A 19,001-nucleotide genomic window follows, 5' to 3' on the forward strand; every position below is an offset into this window, starting at 1 on the left:
GGGGGAGGCCATTTTCATCCTCCTGGAGGCTCGACAAAAGCCTCTGGAGCTTGGGGAGGGTGAAAACACCTCCCCCCCCATGGTGCAAGAGGCTGAGTAGGCCACGCCCACCATGGCCGTGCCAACCCAGCAACTGGGCAGAGAACCAGTTGCTAAAATTTTTGAATCCCACCCCTGGCTGTTCTGACTCAGCATTTGCAAGTAATGATAGGCTGCTTACTCGCGAGTAACCCCCCCCCCTTTTATAACAGTGCAGTAACAGTCTTTTATTCATGTGGATAAACAAAAAAAAAATCAAACATAATTATTCTCAACAAACCTGGTTCTGCCCAAGGAATCCAAATTGTCTGTGACAACTGGCCACTCCCAAACCCCTCCCATTTATTTTCCAGCCAGGGAGGAGTTGGCTAGCGTCTACCTCTTCCTTTCCCTGAGAGCCAGCTTATTGTTTTCCTTTGCTCTCCTCTCCTTTTCCCTCTGTGCATACGCACATCTGGGATGGGCCCCATCTGTTCCTCCCTCTCACTCAGCTCAGGCCCCGAAGATAGCTGCCTCTCCACCTGGGGGAGAATGGAAGGCCCTCGCTCTGCCTCTGTCTCTGATGCTGCTTCCTCATCTGAGCCTTCCAAAGGCTCCGAAGCTGGCCCAGGCTCTCCCTCAACCTCCTGTTCATCTGACTCTGCAGCTAGTTCTGCTGGCAGCCGACGGGCCACAACATAAGCACACCTCTTCTTGGTTGCTAAAATAAACATAAAAGCATCCCACTCAGCCAATAATCATTTCTTGGAAAGAGTTTCATCAGTCCAGATGAGAACTGATTTTTTTTTTTTAAAAGGCAGATTTGTTTGAGTTTTTTTTTCTCCTGCCCAACTAGAAGACTATAGAGAAATGGGGTAAAGGATCCTGCCAAATTGACTGTATTTCTGTGGTTAACTCATAGCTTACGTCGGTTCTCCACTAAGGACGAGATGTTGGCATTTCGTACTTGGTTCACACCTTGGTTTATAAAGATGTAAGGAAGACCAAGGTTACCTTCATCAATTCACTGCATATCAGAACAATTAATTATTCGTTGCTAGAATTTGCTTACAGTATTATGCTCGGGGTGAGTAGAAAACATTTGCAGGTTGCCCATAATGGAAATTAAAAGGCCATCTCTAAATGTATTGGCCAATGTATTCTCACCAAATTCTTACCACCCAAATCCAATCATGGAGTCATCATGAAACGTTGATTTCTCAAAGGAGCCAGTAACTGGGAGACTTTTGTCTTGGCAATAGCACATATTAGAGCCCTTATTTATTTCAAAGGAGGCAGCAGAACTGTGGGCTGTCTCTCCACAGAAGTAGAACGCTCACTTCTTGATTCTCCCCAAATAGGTGACTATCATCAGAACAAGGGAAAGATATGTTCAAAGGAGGATCCCTCTTCAACTGAGAATATCTTCATTTGATCCATTGAGAATGCTTTCTATCACAAATTGCTGCTTTAGCAAATAGATATATACACAGAAATACACAGACACATACACACACACAAAAACCAACAAATTCATTTGCTAGAGCAGAACATTATCTATCTAACTATCCATCCATCCATCCATCCATCCATCCATCCATCCATCTATCCAGTTCTACTTTTGATGAGAGGACAAAAGAGAAAGAAAAGTCATAATAGCATGGAAGGAAAAAAAAAACCACCAGATTTTTCCTACATGCTATTATGGAGAACATGATCTATTATGAGAAATAGAGTTTCTCAAAAGATGTGAACCAGTGAGAGGGCACCATACCCCCCACACCCCGTTTTGGGCCTAGGCCTCCCTGAAGCCTCCTGGGAGCGAAAATGGGCTGTGGGGGAGGGGAACCACACACCCCGCACCCCGTTTTGGGCCCAGTAGGCCTACCTCCACTAACCTAGGAGCCAAAATGGAGTGTGGGGGGACTCCTGGAAGGGGCAAGGCAGGAAGGGGCGGGGCCAGCCAGCAATTTAACTACCAGTTCATCCAAATCAGCCCGAACCGGCTGATTCCCACCACTGATCTGGGGAAACCCGACTCTAAAGCCCCCTCAGGTTTCCCCCATAGTTAAAATTGCAATTTTCCTCCCTCAGTCCATGCAGTCCATCGCATGGCCCCTATCAGGTTGCAGTCCAAAGTTCATCAGGACTCACACCCCGCCTTCTTGCACCTGGTGGGAACGTCTTTGGCTCTCAGAGGAAAGAATTTTATTTTGGTTACAATTCCTTTGCTATCTCTACCTCCCCCCCTTCCATTTCCACGGCCTCTGCTGTGGCAGCCCTGAAGATGCCAGGAAAAAAATGGCTCCCGGGCTGACATATGGGGTACAATCCAAGTTGGAGGACCCTTAAAATTCTATGGGATGGTGCGATGGGGTTTTCCCATACTCAGCAGCCACACTGACTAGACATGTGCCAGTGAGAAAATGATCTTTCCCCCATGACGCTCCCTTGCAATGAACTGAAGTTCTCCAGGGACCCTTGAATAAATTTGACTACATTTTAAGACTTTGGGGGATATTAAAAAAGATGAATAGCAAGGAGATTTGCACAGCTCTAATTATTCTCTTCTGAAAACATTATTTTAATTTTTTTTAAAAAACTCCCTGTAATGTTTCCCACCTAATTTTACAGACAGCAAAGATTGCAGGGGGTGGGGTGGGGGTGCAAGGAGGAACAGGGTAGGAATTTAATTGTTATTTGATCTGGCAGTTTTGCCTTTTAATTCCTAATTGTCGTATCTGATTTGCTCCCAAGCTTAAGCTGAGTGGTGTTTTACTTCAGAGAAGAGGATCTTGACTCTTTCTCTGTGGAGATTCTGTCATCCAGGTTACAGTTTGTCTCAAAGGTAGGGTTTTTTTATTTTTCCAAAAGGCAACTGGACTTTTTAGCTGAACAATGTGATATATGCAATGCAATGCAATGGGACATGTGCAGATCTACACATTGGTGAAACAAACAAACAAAAAACCCTTTCACGAACACATGGCACACCATAGGAGAACAAATCCACCAGGATTGGATTCAACAGTCCATCTGCATTTGAAAGACAAAGACAGTGGTGGGATTCAGCCGGTTCAGGCCGGTTCAGGTTAAATTGCTGTCTGGCCCCTCCCCTTCCCTCATCTTCCAGGAGTCCCCCAGTGGCCTGTTTTTGCTCCCAGGAGGCTGCAGGGAGGCCTACTAGGCCCAAAACGGGGCATGGGGGTGAGGCACCCCCCACAACCCATTTTTGCTCCCAGGGAGGTGCAGGAGGCCAAGTGCTGCCATGCCCACCCAGCCAGTCATTAGGGCAGAGAACTGGTTGTTAAATTATTTGAATCCCACCACTGGACAAAGGCCACTCTTTTGAAGACAGCAAAGTCCACGTTCTGGATAGAGTGGACATTGGTTTGAAAGAGAGGTAAAAGAGGCCATATATGTCAACAATGAGCAGCCCTCTGTCAACTGAGGGGGAGGGATAAAATACCCCCAAACTCCAGCCTAAAACACAGTGCTTTCACCAGTTCCAAGAAGATTCCATAACCAATTGCACTCTGATTCAGGTGACCCTGAGGGCACAAAAAAACCGCCAAGTGGCTTCAAGAGCTCTCAGGGAGAGTGTTAATGACCAGAGGACTGCAAAAAAAAAAAAAAAAAAAAAAAAAAGGATCCTTCCAACCCCACCCATCCATCCTGTCAAAACTAATCCTTCCAATGCCTCCACCATCCGGTCAGAATCGATGAAACTTCAAGGTGTTGGTGACTATCTTTAAAGTGCTCCATGGCTTAGGGCCTGGGTATCTACGAGACCACCTTCAATAGCCTCCCACCAGTCAGTACGCTCGCACAGAGAGGGGCTCCTCAGGGTGCCGTCGACCAGACAATGTCGGCTGGCAACCCCCAGGGGGAGAGCCTTCTCTGTGGCAGCACCCGCCCTCTGGAACGACCTACCCCCAGAGATACGCATGATCCCGGACCTCCAGACTTTTCGTCGGGCTCTTAAAACTCACTTATTTCATCTAGCCGGGCTGGCTTGATCCTATCTTTCAGTTTTAATTTGTAATTGATTTTATTGGGATGTTTTTAAATTGTGGGCCGAAATTATTTAATATCTTTTAAAATTGTTTTAAATTTTGTATGCTATGTTTTACCTTGGCTGTTCACCACCTTGAGTCCTGCTGGAGAAGGGCGGTATAAAAATCAAAGAAAATAAATGAATAAAAATAAAATAAGATGAGAAGTGAAAATTGTCTTCTCCTCCTTTCTCAAGGAAAAAAAACCAACAACAATCCAGTTGCTTTTTGAAAAAGCATCTTTGTGAGACAATTCTTGGCTTTCTTATTTTCTAGACATCAATTAACTTTTTTTCCTTTTTTGGTACTTTTGAGTCTGTTTTGACTCCTGGCAACTGCCTGGATGAATCCCTACAGTTTTCTCAGCAAGATTTCAGAAGTGTCTTGCCCTTGCCTCCTTCATAGGGCTGAGAGGGAATGACTGGCCCAAGGTCACCCAGCTTGTTTTGTGAATCACAGTCTCAGTTTCTAGCCTGGGGTTTTAAACTCTACACCCAACTGGCTCTCATCCATCCCATAATTTATTATTATGTCCCTTACTGTGGGACACATCTTCAGACAGCCTTCCACATTTGCTGCCAGCAATGAAATGAATATTTCAGCTGTGACTGCACAACCTGGAAGCCCATATACAAAATATTCTCCAATTGGGAGACCTGGATTCATGTTTTAATGAAAAAAATTACTAATCCAATAACTCACCCTTCCAAAATGTATTTAGCATAATACTTTAAGCAATTCATACCAGCTTTCTCTCTCTACACATTGGAACAGATCGGACCTGCCAGCTTCAACTTCCAAATTTACCATTTTGACAGAAAAAAATGTGACATTTCCTTGATATAAAAGCAAAAAAACAAAGGAAGAGAAACAGGACATATTCACACCATATACATTAAGGACATTGTGATATAACAAGGAGACATTGGCAATATCATTTTAAAACCTTCGACCCCCAAAGAGAGCTACATGGCTTGATTCTCTAAGAGACAGGAGTTGGGAATTTGAAGGGAAGCCACTATGTGTCTGTAATGTTGACATGGAAACTTCTGAAGGTATGGATAGAGAGCTGAAAACCTTGAGATGGTGGGTCCTTGGTGCTCTCTCAGCTTGGACGTTTCATTACCAAACTAGGTAACATCATCAGTGCTTGGTGATGGTGTCACCTAGTTTGGTAATGAAATGTCTGCCAGAAAGCCACCAAGCTCAGAGAGCACCAAGGAGCCCACAAGGTCAACTCTGAGCTACAAATATCCTCTTCTATCAGAACCTTGAGATTGGGCGATGGACAAGAACCCCAAAGCACAATTCACGGACTCGTGAAAATTTCTCCGTTGGGGCAGAGATCCTCCCCAATCATAACAATGGCTCAAGAAAAACCTCAGCTTGGCCTCAAAGGATCCAGGGATTCAAATGTCTATACAGGTAATCCTTAACTCATGACCACAACTGAGTTCCAAAATTCCTGTTGCTAAAGTGAGACGTTTGCTAAGTGAGTTTCACCCCATTTTATGACTTCTCTCGCCACAGTTGTTAAGGTAGTGACACGGTTGCAAAGTGAATCAGGTTACCCTTTTAACTCTGCTGTCAGAAAGTCACAAAGGCAATCCTATATAACTGGGGTACTGTGACCATCATAAATACATGCCAGTTGCCAAGCCCCCAAATTCTGATTAACTGGGGATGCTGAACTGGTGTGAAAAACAGTTGGAAGTCATTTTTTCAATGCCTTTGTAACTTCAAACAGTCACTAAACAAGAGGTTGCAAGTGAAAAGCTCCCTGTGTTTCAGACCATAAGCACTCTAATTAAGGGTAGTCCTTATGACCAGTTATTCAGAGACTGTTCAAAGTTACGACCAACCCCCCAAAAAGGGACTTATGACCTAGATTCAAAATTCCAATAATTGGGCCACCTTTGTGGTCATGTGACCAAATTTAGGGTGCTTGGCAATGCAGAATAGAATAGAATAACAGAGTTGGAAGGGACCTTGGAGGTCTTCTAGTCCAACTCCCTACTTAGGCAGGAAACTCTACACCACTTCAGACAAATGGTTATCCAACATCTTCTTAAAAGCTTCCAGTGTTGGAGCACTCACAATTTCTGGAGGCAAGTTATCCCACTGATTAATTGTTCTAACTGTCAAGAAATTCTTCCTTAGTTCTAGATTGCTTCTCTCTTTGGTTATTTATTTTATTTATTATTTATTTTGTTGCATTTCTATGCCGCTCCACTCCCAAGGGACTCTGGGCGGTTAATTTCCACCCATTGCTTCTTATCCTGCCTTCGGGTGCTTTGGAGAATAGCTTGATTCCCTCTTCTTTGTGGCAGCCCCTGAGATATTGGAACACTGCTATCATGTCTTCCTTAGTCCTTCTTTTCATTAAACTAGACGTATCCAATTCCAGCAACCGTTCTTCATATGTTTTAGCCACCAGTCCCCTAATCAGGGGTGAAATGCTCCTGGTTTGGATCGGATCGCCTGATCTAGTAGCGATGGAGGCGGGTGGTTCGGAGAACCACCCGCAAAAATCCCCCCCTCCCATGCCCAGCTGAGCCGCACAATCATCAGAGGCTTTTTTTTTTTAAAGCATTTTTTCTACAACTACGGCTGAAAAAAATGCTTTTAAAAGTAAAAAAAAAAAAGTCTCTGATGATCACGCAGCTCATCAAAGGCATTTAAAAGAAAAAAACCCTTGTTTTCTTTTAAATGCTCTGACAATCCTAGCTGAGTTCCCTGATCGGCAGAGGCTTTTTAAAGCCTCTGCCGATCAGGGAACTCAGCTGGGATCATCAGAGCCTTTTGAAAACATTTTTTTACAACCTCTTCGCCGAAGAGGTTGTAGAAAAAATGGTTTTAAAAGTTAAAAAAAAAAATTGGCCACACCCACCCAGTCACATTACCATCCCCCCCCCACACCAAGCCATGCCCACAGAACCGGTAGTAAGAAATTTTAGATTTCACCCCTGCCCCTAATCATCTTTGTTGCTTTTCTCTGCACTCTTTCTAGAGTCTCCACATCTTTTTTACATCGTGGCGACCAAAATTGGATGCAGGATTCAGCCAGTCTCAGTTGCCTTTATGGCCATTTGCAATGTCCCACAATGTTGTTGCTTTTTTTAAAAAAAATGGCACTTGCTTCCAATTTTAGGGCAAAACCATGCCCATAGCAAAACACTAGTTCCTTTAAGGACTACAGTATTCGCTTAAGGACCATGGCAATCACTTCACAACCGTCATGTTCGCTTAACAACTGTCACAAAAGAAGTAATAAAATAAGGTCATTATTTGATGTGACTGACCTGTTTTACGACCGTTACAGTATATGATCATAACTGGGAAAGCTCCATTACAGTTGTTATGTCAAGGACTACTTGTAAAACTAAACTAGTCTCTCTTATAGGATTCATGATTAATTTGGCAGCAAGGAGAATCCTGTGAGCCTCACTGATTAATTATATTTGGGCAATCAAATTTTTCTAGATGATATCTAGAATAAATATAGTACAGGTTAAATAAGCCTTCAGGGGCTTCAGAGGGAGTCAAAAGACAGAGGTCACAATCGTATGATCAAAGCTGCCCCTCCCCCATCTCTGTATATATCTTGAATTTATATGCAAAGCACAAAGGGGCAGGGTTTTGATTGTGCAGTCACAACTGCCATCTTGAAGCTTTTGACCCACTACGAGGTGTGAGCAAAAAGCTTATGTCTGCACTTCACTGGATGGATAATTAATCAATCCAGGCGTACGAACTAGTATAACATAATAACAGTATAATACAGTGTAGAAAAATGGGCCAACTCTATATGTGGGTTCAAATAGAAATTAAGTATGTGATGTGATGTGTCGGGGAAAATCGTTCACCTTTCAAATTAGGAGAACGAAAACATCTCTTTAAATTCAGAAACAATTTTCACTCAACATGCAAACACTGGCAATTTCATAATTCATCCTTGATCGAGTAATTGCTTCAGAAGATATTAAATTATATTATTTGCTTCCATTTTCAAGAGCAGGGTATCTGTTCTAATGGCCTATCTCTCCTCACTGCAAGCTTGAACTAATCTCACAATGAATATGGCAATTATTGGAGATGGGAAAGGAATTCTGCAGTCAACACTTGATTATATTTAAAAGCAGAAAGCAGTATTCCTATTTAACCGGTGGCAGCTTATCTTAGTTAAAATTAGCCTTTGTAAGGGGCTCAAAATTAGACCAATAAATTTCATGCTGTTTGGGTAAGTGACAGCCCTCATCCCCTCAAACACCTGAGCATCCTAGGTGTTTCTGTAACAAGAGATACTTAAGGAGGTTTTAATACTGTTGTGTATTTGCTTCCTCTGATTTTTCAGTAAACACTTTCAATCCATTAAACATTTCCACAAGTGTATTCAGTTGCTTACCTTTGAGCCTCGCTCATTAAAAATAATTTCAACATCTAAGATTTTACCAAATTGCTGCAAAGAAACAGAAAAATCACATGAGCATTGATAAAAAAAAAAGTCATGAGAATCATTTAAATTTGCATGGAAGGAACATTTCTTCATTTTAAGCAATGTTTACCAAGGGAAACTAACAGAATACATAAAGGCTTGCATGTTTATGCAAACTTTTAAAGGGAGGCGCGATTGGTATCAATATTACCTTCCTTAAGTCCCAGGTAAAATATCTTATTTTGGCCATTTTTATAATTGGGATTGTTTTATTAAAGCCGCTGGAGCTTTCAACATAACACAATTCATAATTTTTGTTGCTGAATATTTAATTCCATCTTATTCAGAACATTTTTTTTTTTTTTGCATTCTGTAAACAGCCCAACTATCATAAGATGAAGGGTAAGCAACAATATTCTACCTGTTACATACCGTATTTTTCGGAGTATAAGACGCATCTTTTTTCCCCAAAAAAGAGGGTGAAAATCTGGGTGCGTCTTATACTCTGAATGTAGCCCCGCCCAGCTTCTCAAACCGAGGTTTCAGAGGCTGAAAAAAGCATCAGAAAAGAAGCTTCCGAAAAAAAAGCCTCCAAACAGAGCTTCAGGGGCTTTTTTTTTTTTTTTTGAAGCTGTTTCGGAGGCTTTTAGAGGCAGGAAAAAAACTTTTTTCTGAAACTGAGTTTCAGAAGTTTCAGAGGCAGGAAAAAAAAGCAAGGCACAGAGCTCACAACCAAGGAACCTGTTGCTAAAATTCACCTCTGGGAACAGCTGTTTGGGGGTATTCTGGGAGGCCGATTCACCTGCCAATCAGCTTTTTTCTTATTTTCCTCCCCAAAAATTAAGGTACATCTTATACTCCGATGTGTCTTATACTCCAAAAAATACAGTATTTTAAATTATTTACTTCATCCCCTCTTCCAAATAGTTTCCCATGAAAACATTTTAACATCCATATTGAACCCCCCAAAAACAACATAACATCCATATTTTTTATCTTCTTGTAACACTGTAGGTAAACATATGTTTCTATTTTTATTTTATTTTTTTTAGATTTTGCCAAGAGCAATATTTAGTTTAATCACTCTTACTTCTCGGATACATTTAAATATGTATGCTTATATAGTTTTCCGTTCTTTGTGCTTCCCTTCATTTCTTCTCTTTAATTAAAAGCAAAATAACATAATAACAAGTTAATCAAGACATTAAAATAATTAAAACAGCACCTGGATGGCAGAGGTAAGATTAATTAATAAGCATCATTGCAGCATAAATAAAAAAAAAGTTGGCATCATTTGCAGATTGCAAGCCGCATCTGTTTTAAAGGATGTCCTCTAAAAAGGGAATGTGCTCAAGGCAAAAGCTACATTTGGCTTGATTAACATTTATTTTAAATGAAAATTAAATAGGATTCAATACATGAAGAGAGCTATATTTCCCATCTGTCATATTAGGGATTGCCATTTCTCAGGAGACTGTAGACGGGATCTGTGGGGTATATTCTCTCACAGGAGATCTTTGTCCCTAAAGCTGCAAATTGTAGATCTTTGTAAAGGAAGACTGCATGGTAATTTTGAAGTTAGGCAGATGTGTCTCTCACAAACTGGCAGATAACAAACTCATGGCCGGCTCGGTGAGGATTTTAGAATGGAACAGAATAGAATAACTTAGTTGGAAGGGACCTTGGAGGTCTTCTAGTCCAGGGGTCAGCAACCCACGGCTCTGGAGCCGCATGTGGCTCTTTCATCCCTCTGCTGCAGCTCCCTGTTGCTGGTCGGCTCCACAATTGATAGGGCTTTTGGTTAGGACAGGTAGAAGTAGGACAGGTAGACAGGTAAAAAGATGCCATGCTAGGAGGAGACTCTATGATGGGGGAACCAACTTCCAGTTGGCAGAGGAAAAAGGACGCCGCGCTAGGAGGAGACTCTATGGTGGTAGTGATGGTGGGGAACCGGACTTTCGGTCGACTCCATAATTGAATGGGGGCTTCCGGCTAGGACCTTTGTGGCTCTTTGAGAGTTTAAGGTTGCCGACCCCTGTTCTAGTCCAATCCTCTGCTTAGGCAGAAAAACCTACACCACTTCAGACAAATGGTTATCCAACATCATCTTAAAAAGTTCCAGTGTTGGAGCCTTCACAACTTCTGGAGGCAAGTTGTTCCACTGGTTGATTGTTCTAACTGTCAGAAAGTTTCTCCTTAGTTCTAGGTTGCTTCTCTCATTGATTAGTTTCCACCCATTGCTTCTTGTCCTGCCCTCAGGTATTTTGGAGAATAATTTGACTCTCTCTTCTTTGTGGCAGCTCCTGAGATATTCGAAGACTGCTATCATGTCTCCCCTAGTCCTTTTCATTAAACTAGACATACCCAGTTCCTGAGCCTGTTCTTCACATGTTTTAGCCTCCAGTCCTCTCATCATCTTTGTTGCTCTTCTCTGCACTCTTTTTTGCAGGAGATCAATGTTTTTCGACAACTTCAAGACGTATGAACTTCATTTTCCCAAATTCCCAAGCCAGCTGAAGTCCGCACATCTGAAAGTGTTGAGGTTGAGAAACACTGCAGTGGATGAATCATTTGTGAGAGGGCTTTTTACAAAGATTTACAGATCCCACGTCGAAAAGGAAATTTATTAATTTCAGGAATCAAATTGACTGTCCAGATTGGATCACTGATTTGAACTGTCAAAACAAATGGGTTGCCTCCAAATGCCACCTGAACATTTGGTGGCTTTTGTCAAATTGAATGAGCTTGTTCAAGTCAGATTGATTTGACAATCCAGACTGGAAATTAGGAACGGAGTCCATTCAAAGTTGATCGAGTCAAACAGACAATTTGCAGTAGATCTACAACTGCCACACTCCTTCTTTACGGCTTCTGAAGCCACAGTGCTCTCGCTCTCTCTTCAATCATTGCAACCTGTGTTTTCTCTGCTACCCAATGAATCTGTAGAATATTTGGTGCTCTTTCAATAAAGGTTCAGTAATTTTGAGAAGCCATAGCAGGAGCTGGAGGGCCCAATCTTAGGAAGAACATATTGTTATTGTCAGGGTAATGAAGATTTAAAGCTGACCAGCCGCTGTAAGGCTGTGGATCAGGACGAGTCAGCAGGGTTATTGCTGCTTTAAGAAGCTGTCTATATAAGGGACACCATGAGAGGGCGACTCTCTCTCTCTCTCTCCTTGTGTATCTCTCTCCTCATCGTGTTCTATCTGCATTGTAGCTCTCCATGTAGAGTTGAAGATTGATTGATTGCCTGGTATGTGCCTATCATGTGTATGCCTTATATAGAAGTCTTGTATATAAACCACTGTTTGTAATGACAAAACCTCTGTGTCCTGTATTTTGCTCCTGGGTTGTTTCAAAATAGTAGTCATGCAGTAAACACTCTGACAGTTATGCTTTTCTGACACCGTTGGTGAAGATCAAACTCTGTTTTGCAGAGTTTTGCCAAAAACAATATTTAATTTAGTGAGTCTTATTTTTCGGGTATTGTCTTCGGTGTCTTCTTGATCACAGACAAAGGTGTCCCAATTCTCCAGGTAGATCTCAAAGCAGCAACACGAAAAGATAAAAACTAGTGAACCTAGGCAATCATTAGAATAACTGGCAATTCTAACAAGACAGGTGCAACCTAGTAAGTCAGATACTGGTAGGAAATAGATCAATAAAGATTAACAGTTGACTTTTTTTTAAAAAAATGATTTTTTACAAAACTGGTCATTCCCAAGAATCCTTGCTGTAGTCCTCTCTTTTCTCCAAGAAATTCTCTGATCCCAAATCAAAGTTGTATTGTTTATTTTTTTCCCCTTCTCTTTTCTAGAAAGCAGAACTTCTTTTAGATGTCCAGTGGAGAAAAGAAAAGAAGAGAAGAGAAGAGAAGAGAAGAGAAGAGAAGAGAAGAGAAGAGAAGAGAAGAGAAGAGAAGAGAAGAGAAGCTTATTTTTCTTGTTGTTCAAATGTTGGGGTGGTCTACCTGTCACATCCATGTCCTTGAATGGTGCTTCAAAAAAGACCACGTTTGTTTTTTGGAGCATTTTTTGGTTTACATATGATTATGTAAAGGTGTAAGGGGTAAAGGTTCCCCCTCGCACATATGTGCTAGTCATTCCCGACTTTAGGGGGTGGTGCTCATCTCTGTTTCTAAGCCGAAGAGCCAGCGCTGTCCGAAGATGTCTCCATGGTCATGTGGCCAGCATGACTCAACGTCAAAGGCGCACGTAACTCTGTTACCTTCCCACCAAAGGTGGTCCCTATTTTCCTACTTGCATTTTTTATTACCTGCTTTCAAACTGCTAGATTGGCTGGGACAAATAACGGGAGCTCACCCCATTTACATGGCACTAGGAATTCAAATCGCTGAACTGCCAACCTTTCAATCGACAAGCTCAGCATCTTAGCCACTGAGCCACCGCATCCTGTTTGTGTAACCACCTGGTATTCCAAGGGGCACCTCTGATTGTCAATTTGTAGTAACAGAACAGGGAATAGCTTAAGATCATGCATGCTTATTTCTTTTCAACATATCTTTCCCCTCAGAAGAACTAAGAATGATTTATCTTTTTATGAGCGTGCATATGTGTGAAAGAGAGAGTCTGCACTTAGCACCTTGTGTGTGTAATAACAGACACAATTAATCCACACTATTTAATAGTAACAGAAAACAGAGTTGGAAGGGACTTTAGATGTCTTCTAGTCCAACCCCCTGCTCAAGTAGGAGACCCTAGACCATTCCAGACATGGGGCTGTCCAGTCTCTTCTTAAAAGCCTCCAGTGATGGAGCCCCTACAACTTCTGAAGTCAAGCTGTTCCATTGGTTAATTGTTCTCACTGTTAGGAAGTTTCTCCTTAGTTCCAGGTTGCTTCTCTCCTTGGTTAGTTTCCATCCATTGGTTCTTCTCCTGCCTTCAGATGCTTTGGAGAATAGGTTGACCCCTCTGCTTTGTGACAATTCCTCAAGCGTTGGAAGACTGCTATCATGTCACTCCAGTTCCTCTTTTCATTCAACTGGGCATACCCAATTCGTCATATGTTTTAGCCTCTAGTCATCTTCGCTGTTCTTCTCTGCACTCTATCTAGAGTCTCAACATCTTTTTTATAATATGTTGAGCAAAAATGGATGCAATATTCCAGGTATGGTCTTACTAAGGTTTTATAAAGGGGTACTAATACTTTTGGAATGATTTTATTCCCTTTTGGTTTTCTTCCCCAAGAATCAAAAGAGGAAATAAAAATTCAACACTGCTTTAATTTATTAAATGGTGTGTGTGTGTGGGGGGGTGTTTGTGTAGGTGTATTCAATCTGTCAGAATGGGATGCAGGACTAGCTGTGTTGACTCAGTAGAGCTGATCTTTCTCAGTCTTTTCCATGAATCTAGTGAACATTGGGTGGATTTATTTATAAATGAAACCCAAAATTCTCCAAGCATTTCCCAAGGGCAGAATTTTCTCTTCAGCAACAGAAGCACTGCTTACTAGTACTGAAAAAAAAAGCTTTTGGATGCCTTTTACCCATAACAACTAGTAGATTGCAGAAAAATGCAGACAGATCTGCAGAATGAAAAATGGGACCTTGGCAGAGATAAAGCTGGCCATTTTTCGCACAAATAAAAGCGGACAATCCACATTCAACTCGGGAAAACTTTACGGACGTCCTCTTGCCTTTTGAAAGGGTTTCCAAAGCAACTAATGTGTCTTGTAACACATTGAAGAGACCAGGAGTGGGTTCTACTCACCTTTACTACCAGTTCATGTTGCACCTGCGTGAGCTCTTTTGCGCATGCGCAGATCACCTATGTTGACATCCTGGTCAGTGGGTGGAGCCTCCCACCGGTTTTACTACCGGTTCTTGTGAACCGGTCCGAACCGGGAGCAACCCACTATTGGAAGAGACCCACACAATGATAAATACTGAGGCATGAGAAAATGGAGAAATCATATTTTAAGAAGAACAGTTCATTTTCCTAAGTGAACATTGTAATTGCTCCAGAACAGAACAGAATAACAGAATTGGAAGGGACCTTTGAGGTCTTTTAGTCTGACCCCCTGCTCAAGCAGGAAACCCTATACCATTCCAGAGAAGTGGTTGTCCAGTCTCTTCTACAAAACCTCCAGCAATGGAGCACCTACAACTTCTGAAGAGAAGCTGTCCTACTGATTAATTTTTCTCTCTGTTTCTCCTTATTTCTAGGTTGCTTCTCTCCTTGATTAGTTTCCATCCATTGTTTCTTGTCTTGCCTTCTGCTGCTTTGGAAAATAGGTTGACCTTCCTCTTAGATGGAAGCAGAGCTGCATACATCTGAACAGGAGGACATATTAATCTAATCTCATAATTAAATAATTTCATTGGCTCCAAATTAAGAAAAAAGTCAATTGCTAAAATTGCTAACATTTAATAGGAAAAAGCCAGTGATTGTGATCTTTTGAGGTGGAGGGGGGAAAAAAGTGACATTTTCCAATATATATCATTCAAACTGTCTTCGTTGTTTATTTCACGTGTCATTAAGATGACTTCACAAAGTGGCCTATAACATTGACAAATCAATGTCAGGAACAGAACCAATATACCAAATAATACAAAAGACATGGTCCATAAAGACTTCATTTGCACGTGGTCAACCATAACAATGGCTCCAAGACCACAGTGACTGAACCAAAATCGATTCGCCATGTTTTGTCTCAAGCCACAAGGTTAAGCCATCATGAGGTTTCTTTGTTTGGTTTTATCATTGCTGAATAAACATACCCACTAGAGTTGATGAAATTTCTCAGTCATGCAGGTAGAATTGTCTAGAAGTTGAGTCATGGCACCTGGACTTATTTTCTAGACAATGCTGTCTGGGTGACTGAGAATCTTCATTGACATATTGTGATACACTTTGGGGTAGAAAACATGAGGCTGGTGCTGGAGTACCCCTAAGAATTTTAGGAGTTGGTATATTCCGACGACCCTCTGCTTACTCATATTCCCCTAACTTGCTCAGGCTGAAGAAGCTGCTTGGTTGGGCAGTGAAACATCTGAAACCAACAAGAAAATACAGTAGTGGCCAAAATTGTGGAAACCTTTTGGGAAAAGTGTATTTTCTAAAACTAGCTAATAGCACTGTAAAATCTGGTGGGCAGACACAGACGCAAACACACTGTTTTTTTTGAGTAGTACCATAAAATTAAGGGATGCGGTGGCTCAGTGGCTAAGATACTGTCTTGTCGATCAAAAGGTCGGCAGTTCAGCAGTTTGAATCCCTAGTGCCGCGTGATGGGGTGAGCTCCCGTTATTTGTCCCAGCTTCTGCCAACCTAGCAGTTCGAAAGCAGGTAAAAAATGCAAGCAGAAAAATAGGGACCACTTTGGTGGAAAAGTAACAGCGCTCTGTGCGCCTTCGGCGTTGAATCATGATGGCCACAAGATCACGGAGATGTCTTCAGACAGTGCTGGCTCTTCAGCTTTGAAGTGGAGATGAACACCGCCCCCTAGAGTCAGGAACGACTAGCACATATGTGTGAGGGGAACTTTTACCTTTACCATAAAATTACATATCAATGGAAAGATAATTTAATCAAGAATGTAAGGCAAAAACTTTATGAAGGATTTGCTATTAGAATAGCAGTTACAGTATAAAGAAGAAAAGTGAAACACATAGAAAAAATGAGATAAACAAAAATTATCACCATGTCAGTTAATACTTAATTGGGTAACCTTTAGCATGAATTATGGCCTTACAATGTTTTCCCATGGAGCGAACCAAGTCTTTTAGTTCTGCAGCTGTTATCATGTGAAACCAAGATTGAGGGATGGCTTCTATTAACTGGGTTTTATTGCTGGGTTGCTTCTGACTAACAAGTTTCTTTAGTCAGCTCCATAGATTTTCAATTGGGTTAAGGTCTGGGCTATTCCCAGGCCATTCCAGCAGTAGAATATGGGTATCTCAAAAATACACTTTTCCCAAAAGGTTTCCACAATTTTGGCCACTACTGTAAGTCCAGCTGCCATGACTCAACTTCCAGACAATACCCACTACAGCTTGTTAATTGGATAGTTTCTTTGGATTAATCTACTAAGGTTAAGTAGCATCTTTGAGCTCTTCTCCTTATGAGATACACAGATTCAGCCTCAACAGAATAATATAAATGAACAACAATAGCAACAGCATTGTCATGTAAGAATCTTCCTCTCCTTGAACATCTGTCTACATCAGATCTGGCAGGAGTTGCATCTTACCAGTTCCATCTACTATGGACTTTAATTTGATGGAACCCAGGAGGAGAAGTTTTTCTGCCGTGATACCCATCTTTTGAAAAAACAAAACAAAACCCATAATTATCCCAGAATTTAGATTGGCACCTAAATCAAATCAAATCAAATCAAATCTTTATTGCAGTCTTTAGGAAGGGTTCGAAGAATTGGCTCTGAAATTGTGCCTGGGGCTTTAGCAGTAGTGGCGAGTCTTAGCAACGGCTATATTAAATAATATTCACGCAGTTGACTGGGATTATATGTTATTGAATTTTTAATCATGGTTTTGGGAGTTGCATGTTGTTGTGTTTATTTATTTTTTTACGGTTGCTGTTGTTTTTTTAATTGCTGTGAGCCACCCAGAGTCACACTGGCCAGATGGACGGCTACACAAATGTAGTAAATAAATAAACAAACCACAACTCTTTGAGAAAGAAGCACATTGGAATATGAGTTTGGCTCCAGTATGCTGCTGTCAAAGGGATATATTTAAAATGTTACCCTTCCAGTGATGTTAACAAGCCTACTACAAGCATCTTAATTGAACTGCAAATTATTTCCTTTTACATGGTAAAAAGAACCCATTAATAATATGATGACTTTGTTCATTTAAAGTGCAATTAGTTAATGAATTAAGATAAATTAGTCTTAAATGGTGGGCTAGCCTTAGTTTCAAGAGAAAATATATCAACATTTTTGTCCACCTCTGTGTGAGAAAGGCTTAAAAGGTAAGTTGCATAGTAATCTTAAAAGAGGGAGTGGAATAATTAGTTTGTTTTTAATTGCGGTAAATAAGATTAGAAGTCTCTTCTTACGTTTCTTTTTTTTTTAAAAAAAATCTGTACTGTTTCTTGAAGTTTTTCTTTTTTCTGTTTCTTAATTGGGAATTCCCAAGTGGGGAAACTTTGGGGAAAGCATACACTGAACGTCACAACCAAGTAGTGGTTTCAAACTACATTGAAATTCATCGAATTTGGTACTCAACACATTTTGACACAAAAAAAGTGTCCCGGTAGTCATCATTTGTTCAGTACTTAATGCACAACCTAGAACTTGTCAATGTTGGCTACCTTTGGACTTGCTGCATTATTCTTTATGGGAAAAACTTGTTCGCTTCTCATTGTTTTTGATATTCATCGCATCTCCCAGAACCAATTAACAATGAGTACCGAGGTATCATTGTAACTGGCATTGTAAAGAGCAGTATCGACACAGTCTATGTGCAAGACTCTCTCAAGTCTAGATCAGAAATTCCACAGATGGTTGTAGGGAATAAGAGAGCTAAAATCCTGTGAGACTTCCAGATCCAGATGTATAGGCAGGTATTGGCCAATCAGTCAGATATCATGGTAGCAGACAGGGATCAGAGGACAGTGTTGGTAACAGATGTAGTGGTGCCAAGTGACAGCAACATCAGGAAGAAAGAGTATGAGATACTGGAAAAGGAACAGGGTCTGAAGAAGGAACTAGAGAGGATGTTGAAAGTCAAGGCCAAAGCAGTCTCAGTGTGGTAGGAGCACTTGGGGCCGTGATTCCTAAACTGGAAGAGTGGTTCCAATGGATTATATTTCCCAGCTGTGTGACTGTGTTTGTAAAACATTACAAGGTGACAAAGTATCTCTCTCTCAGACAGGTTTTCTTGTGCTTCTCAGCCTTCCCTGACTCTTCAACTGCTCTTGGGGCAAAACCTTGGAATTTGGTAATTTAAGAAGTATAGACAGCTTGGACACTGCCTGCAAAGCAGTTATTGTTGAAAACTATCGAGGAGTTTACTTTTTAAAACAGTGCTTCCACAGTTCATTTTTTTAAAAAAACATCTCCCAGCAGTTTCTTGGCTCTCAGCAGAAAGACCCCAGGATCACAACCGAAAACACTCAAGGAAATGTCTACATCCCAAGAAGTCTAGAAGTGATGGGACCATTTCTAATGCTACTTAACCTTGTGTTTTGATCTTCGTATCTAAAGCCAGCCAAGACACAGAACATCCATCCAGCTCACTCATTCACTAAGTGGTCTTCTTGTGACACTGGGTAAATGACCTGAAACCATGCACCTTCTCTCATGTTTTGTTATGAAGAGGTTCCAGTTTGAGGCATTAAGACAGGCAATGGGGAAGAAAGATAATGAACACGGTCATGAGCCCAATCTGAAACCCTTCCCAATATGCTTCTTGAAATATATTTTGCTATCAATAAATGGTGGAATCTATCTATATAAAAAAGGCTGTATGTATGTATGTTCCAGCATAACTCTGGAATGCCTCAAGC

The 19,001-nt window shown here is 41.2% G+C and overlaps 1 protein-coding gene across 20 annotated transcripts in view; it reads right to left on the reverse strand.

Annotated features, from left to right (window-relative positions):
- Window positions 1–19,001, reverse strand: part of RBFOX1 (RNA binding fox-1 homolog 1) — a 2,479,215-nt gene that overhangs the window by 171,543 nt on the left and 2,288,671 nt on the right. For all 20 annotated transcript variants that reach the window (XR_015729837.1, XR_015729838.1, XM_087878443.1 and 17 more), the window contains one exon: window positions 8,479–8,532. Coding sequence is in view for 18 of the 20 variants with exons in the window: in XM_087878443.1 (XP_087734569.1) it covers window positions 8,479–8,532 (54 nt within the window). In the remaining 2 variants the exon portion in view is untranslated. The remainder of the gene's footprint in view (window positions 1–8,478; window positions 8,533–19,001) is intronic.

The sequence above is a fragment of the Pantherophis guttatus genome, chromosome 14 (assembly GCF_059756535.1).
Source record: "Pantherophis guttatus breed Tessera chromosome 14, ASM5975653v1, whole genome shotgun sequence".
Taxonomy (NCBI): Eukaryota; Metazoa; Chordata; class Lepidosauria; order Squamata; family Colubridae; genus Pantherophis; species Pantherophis guttatus.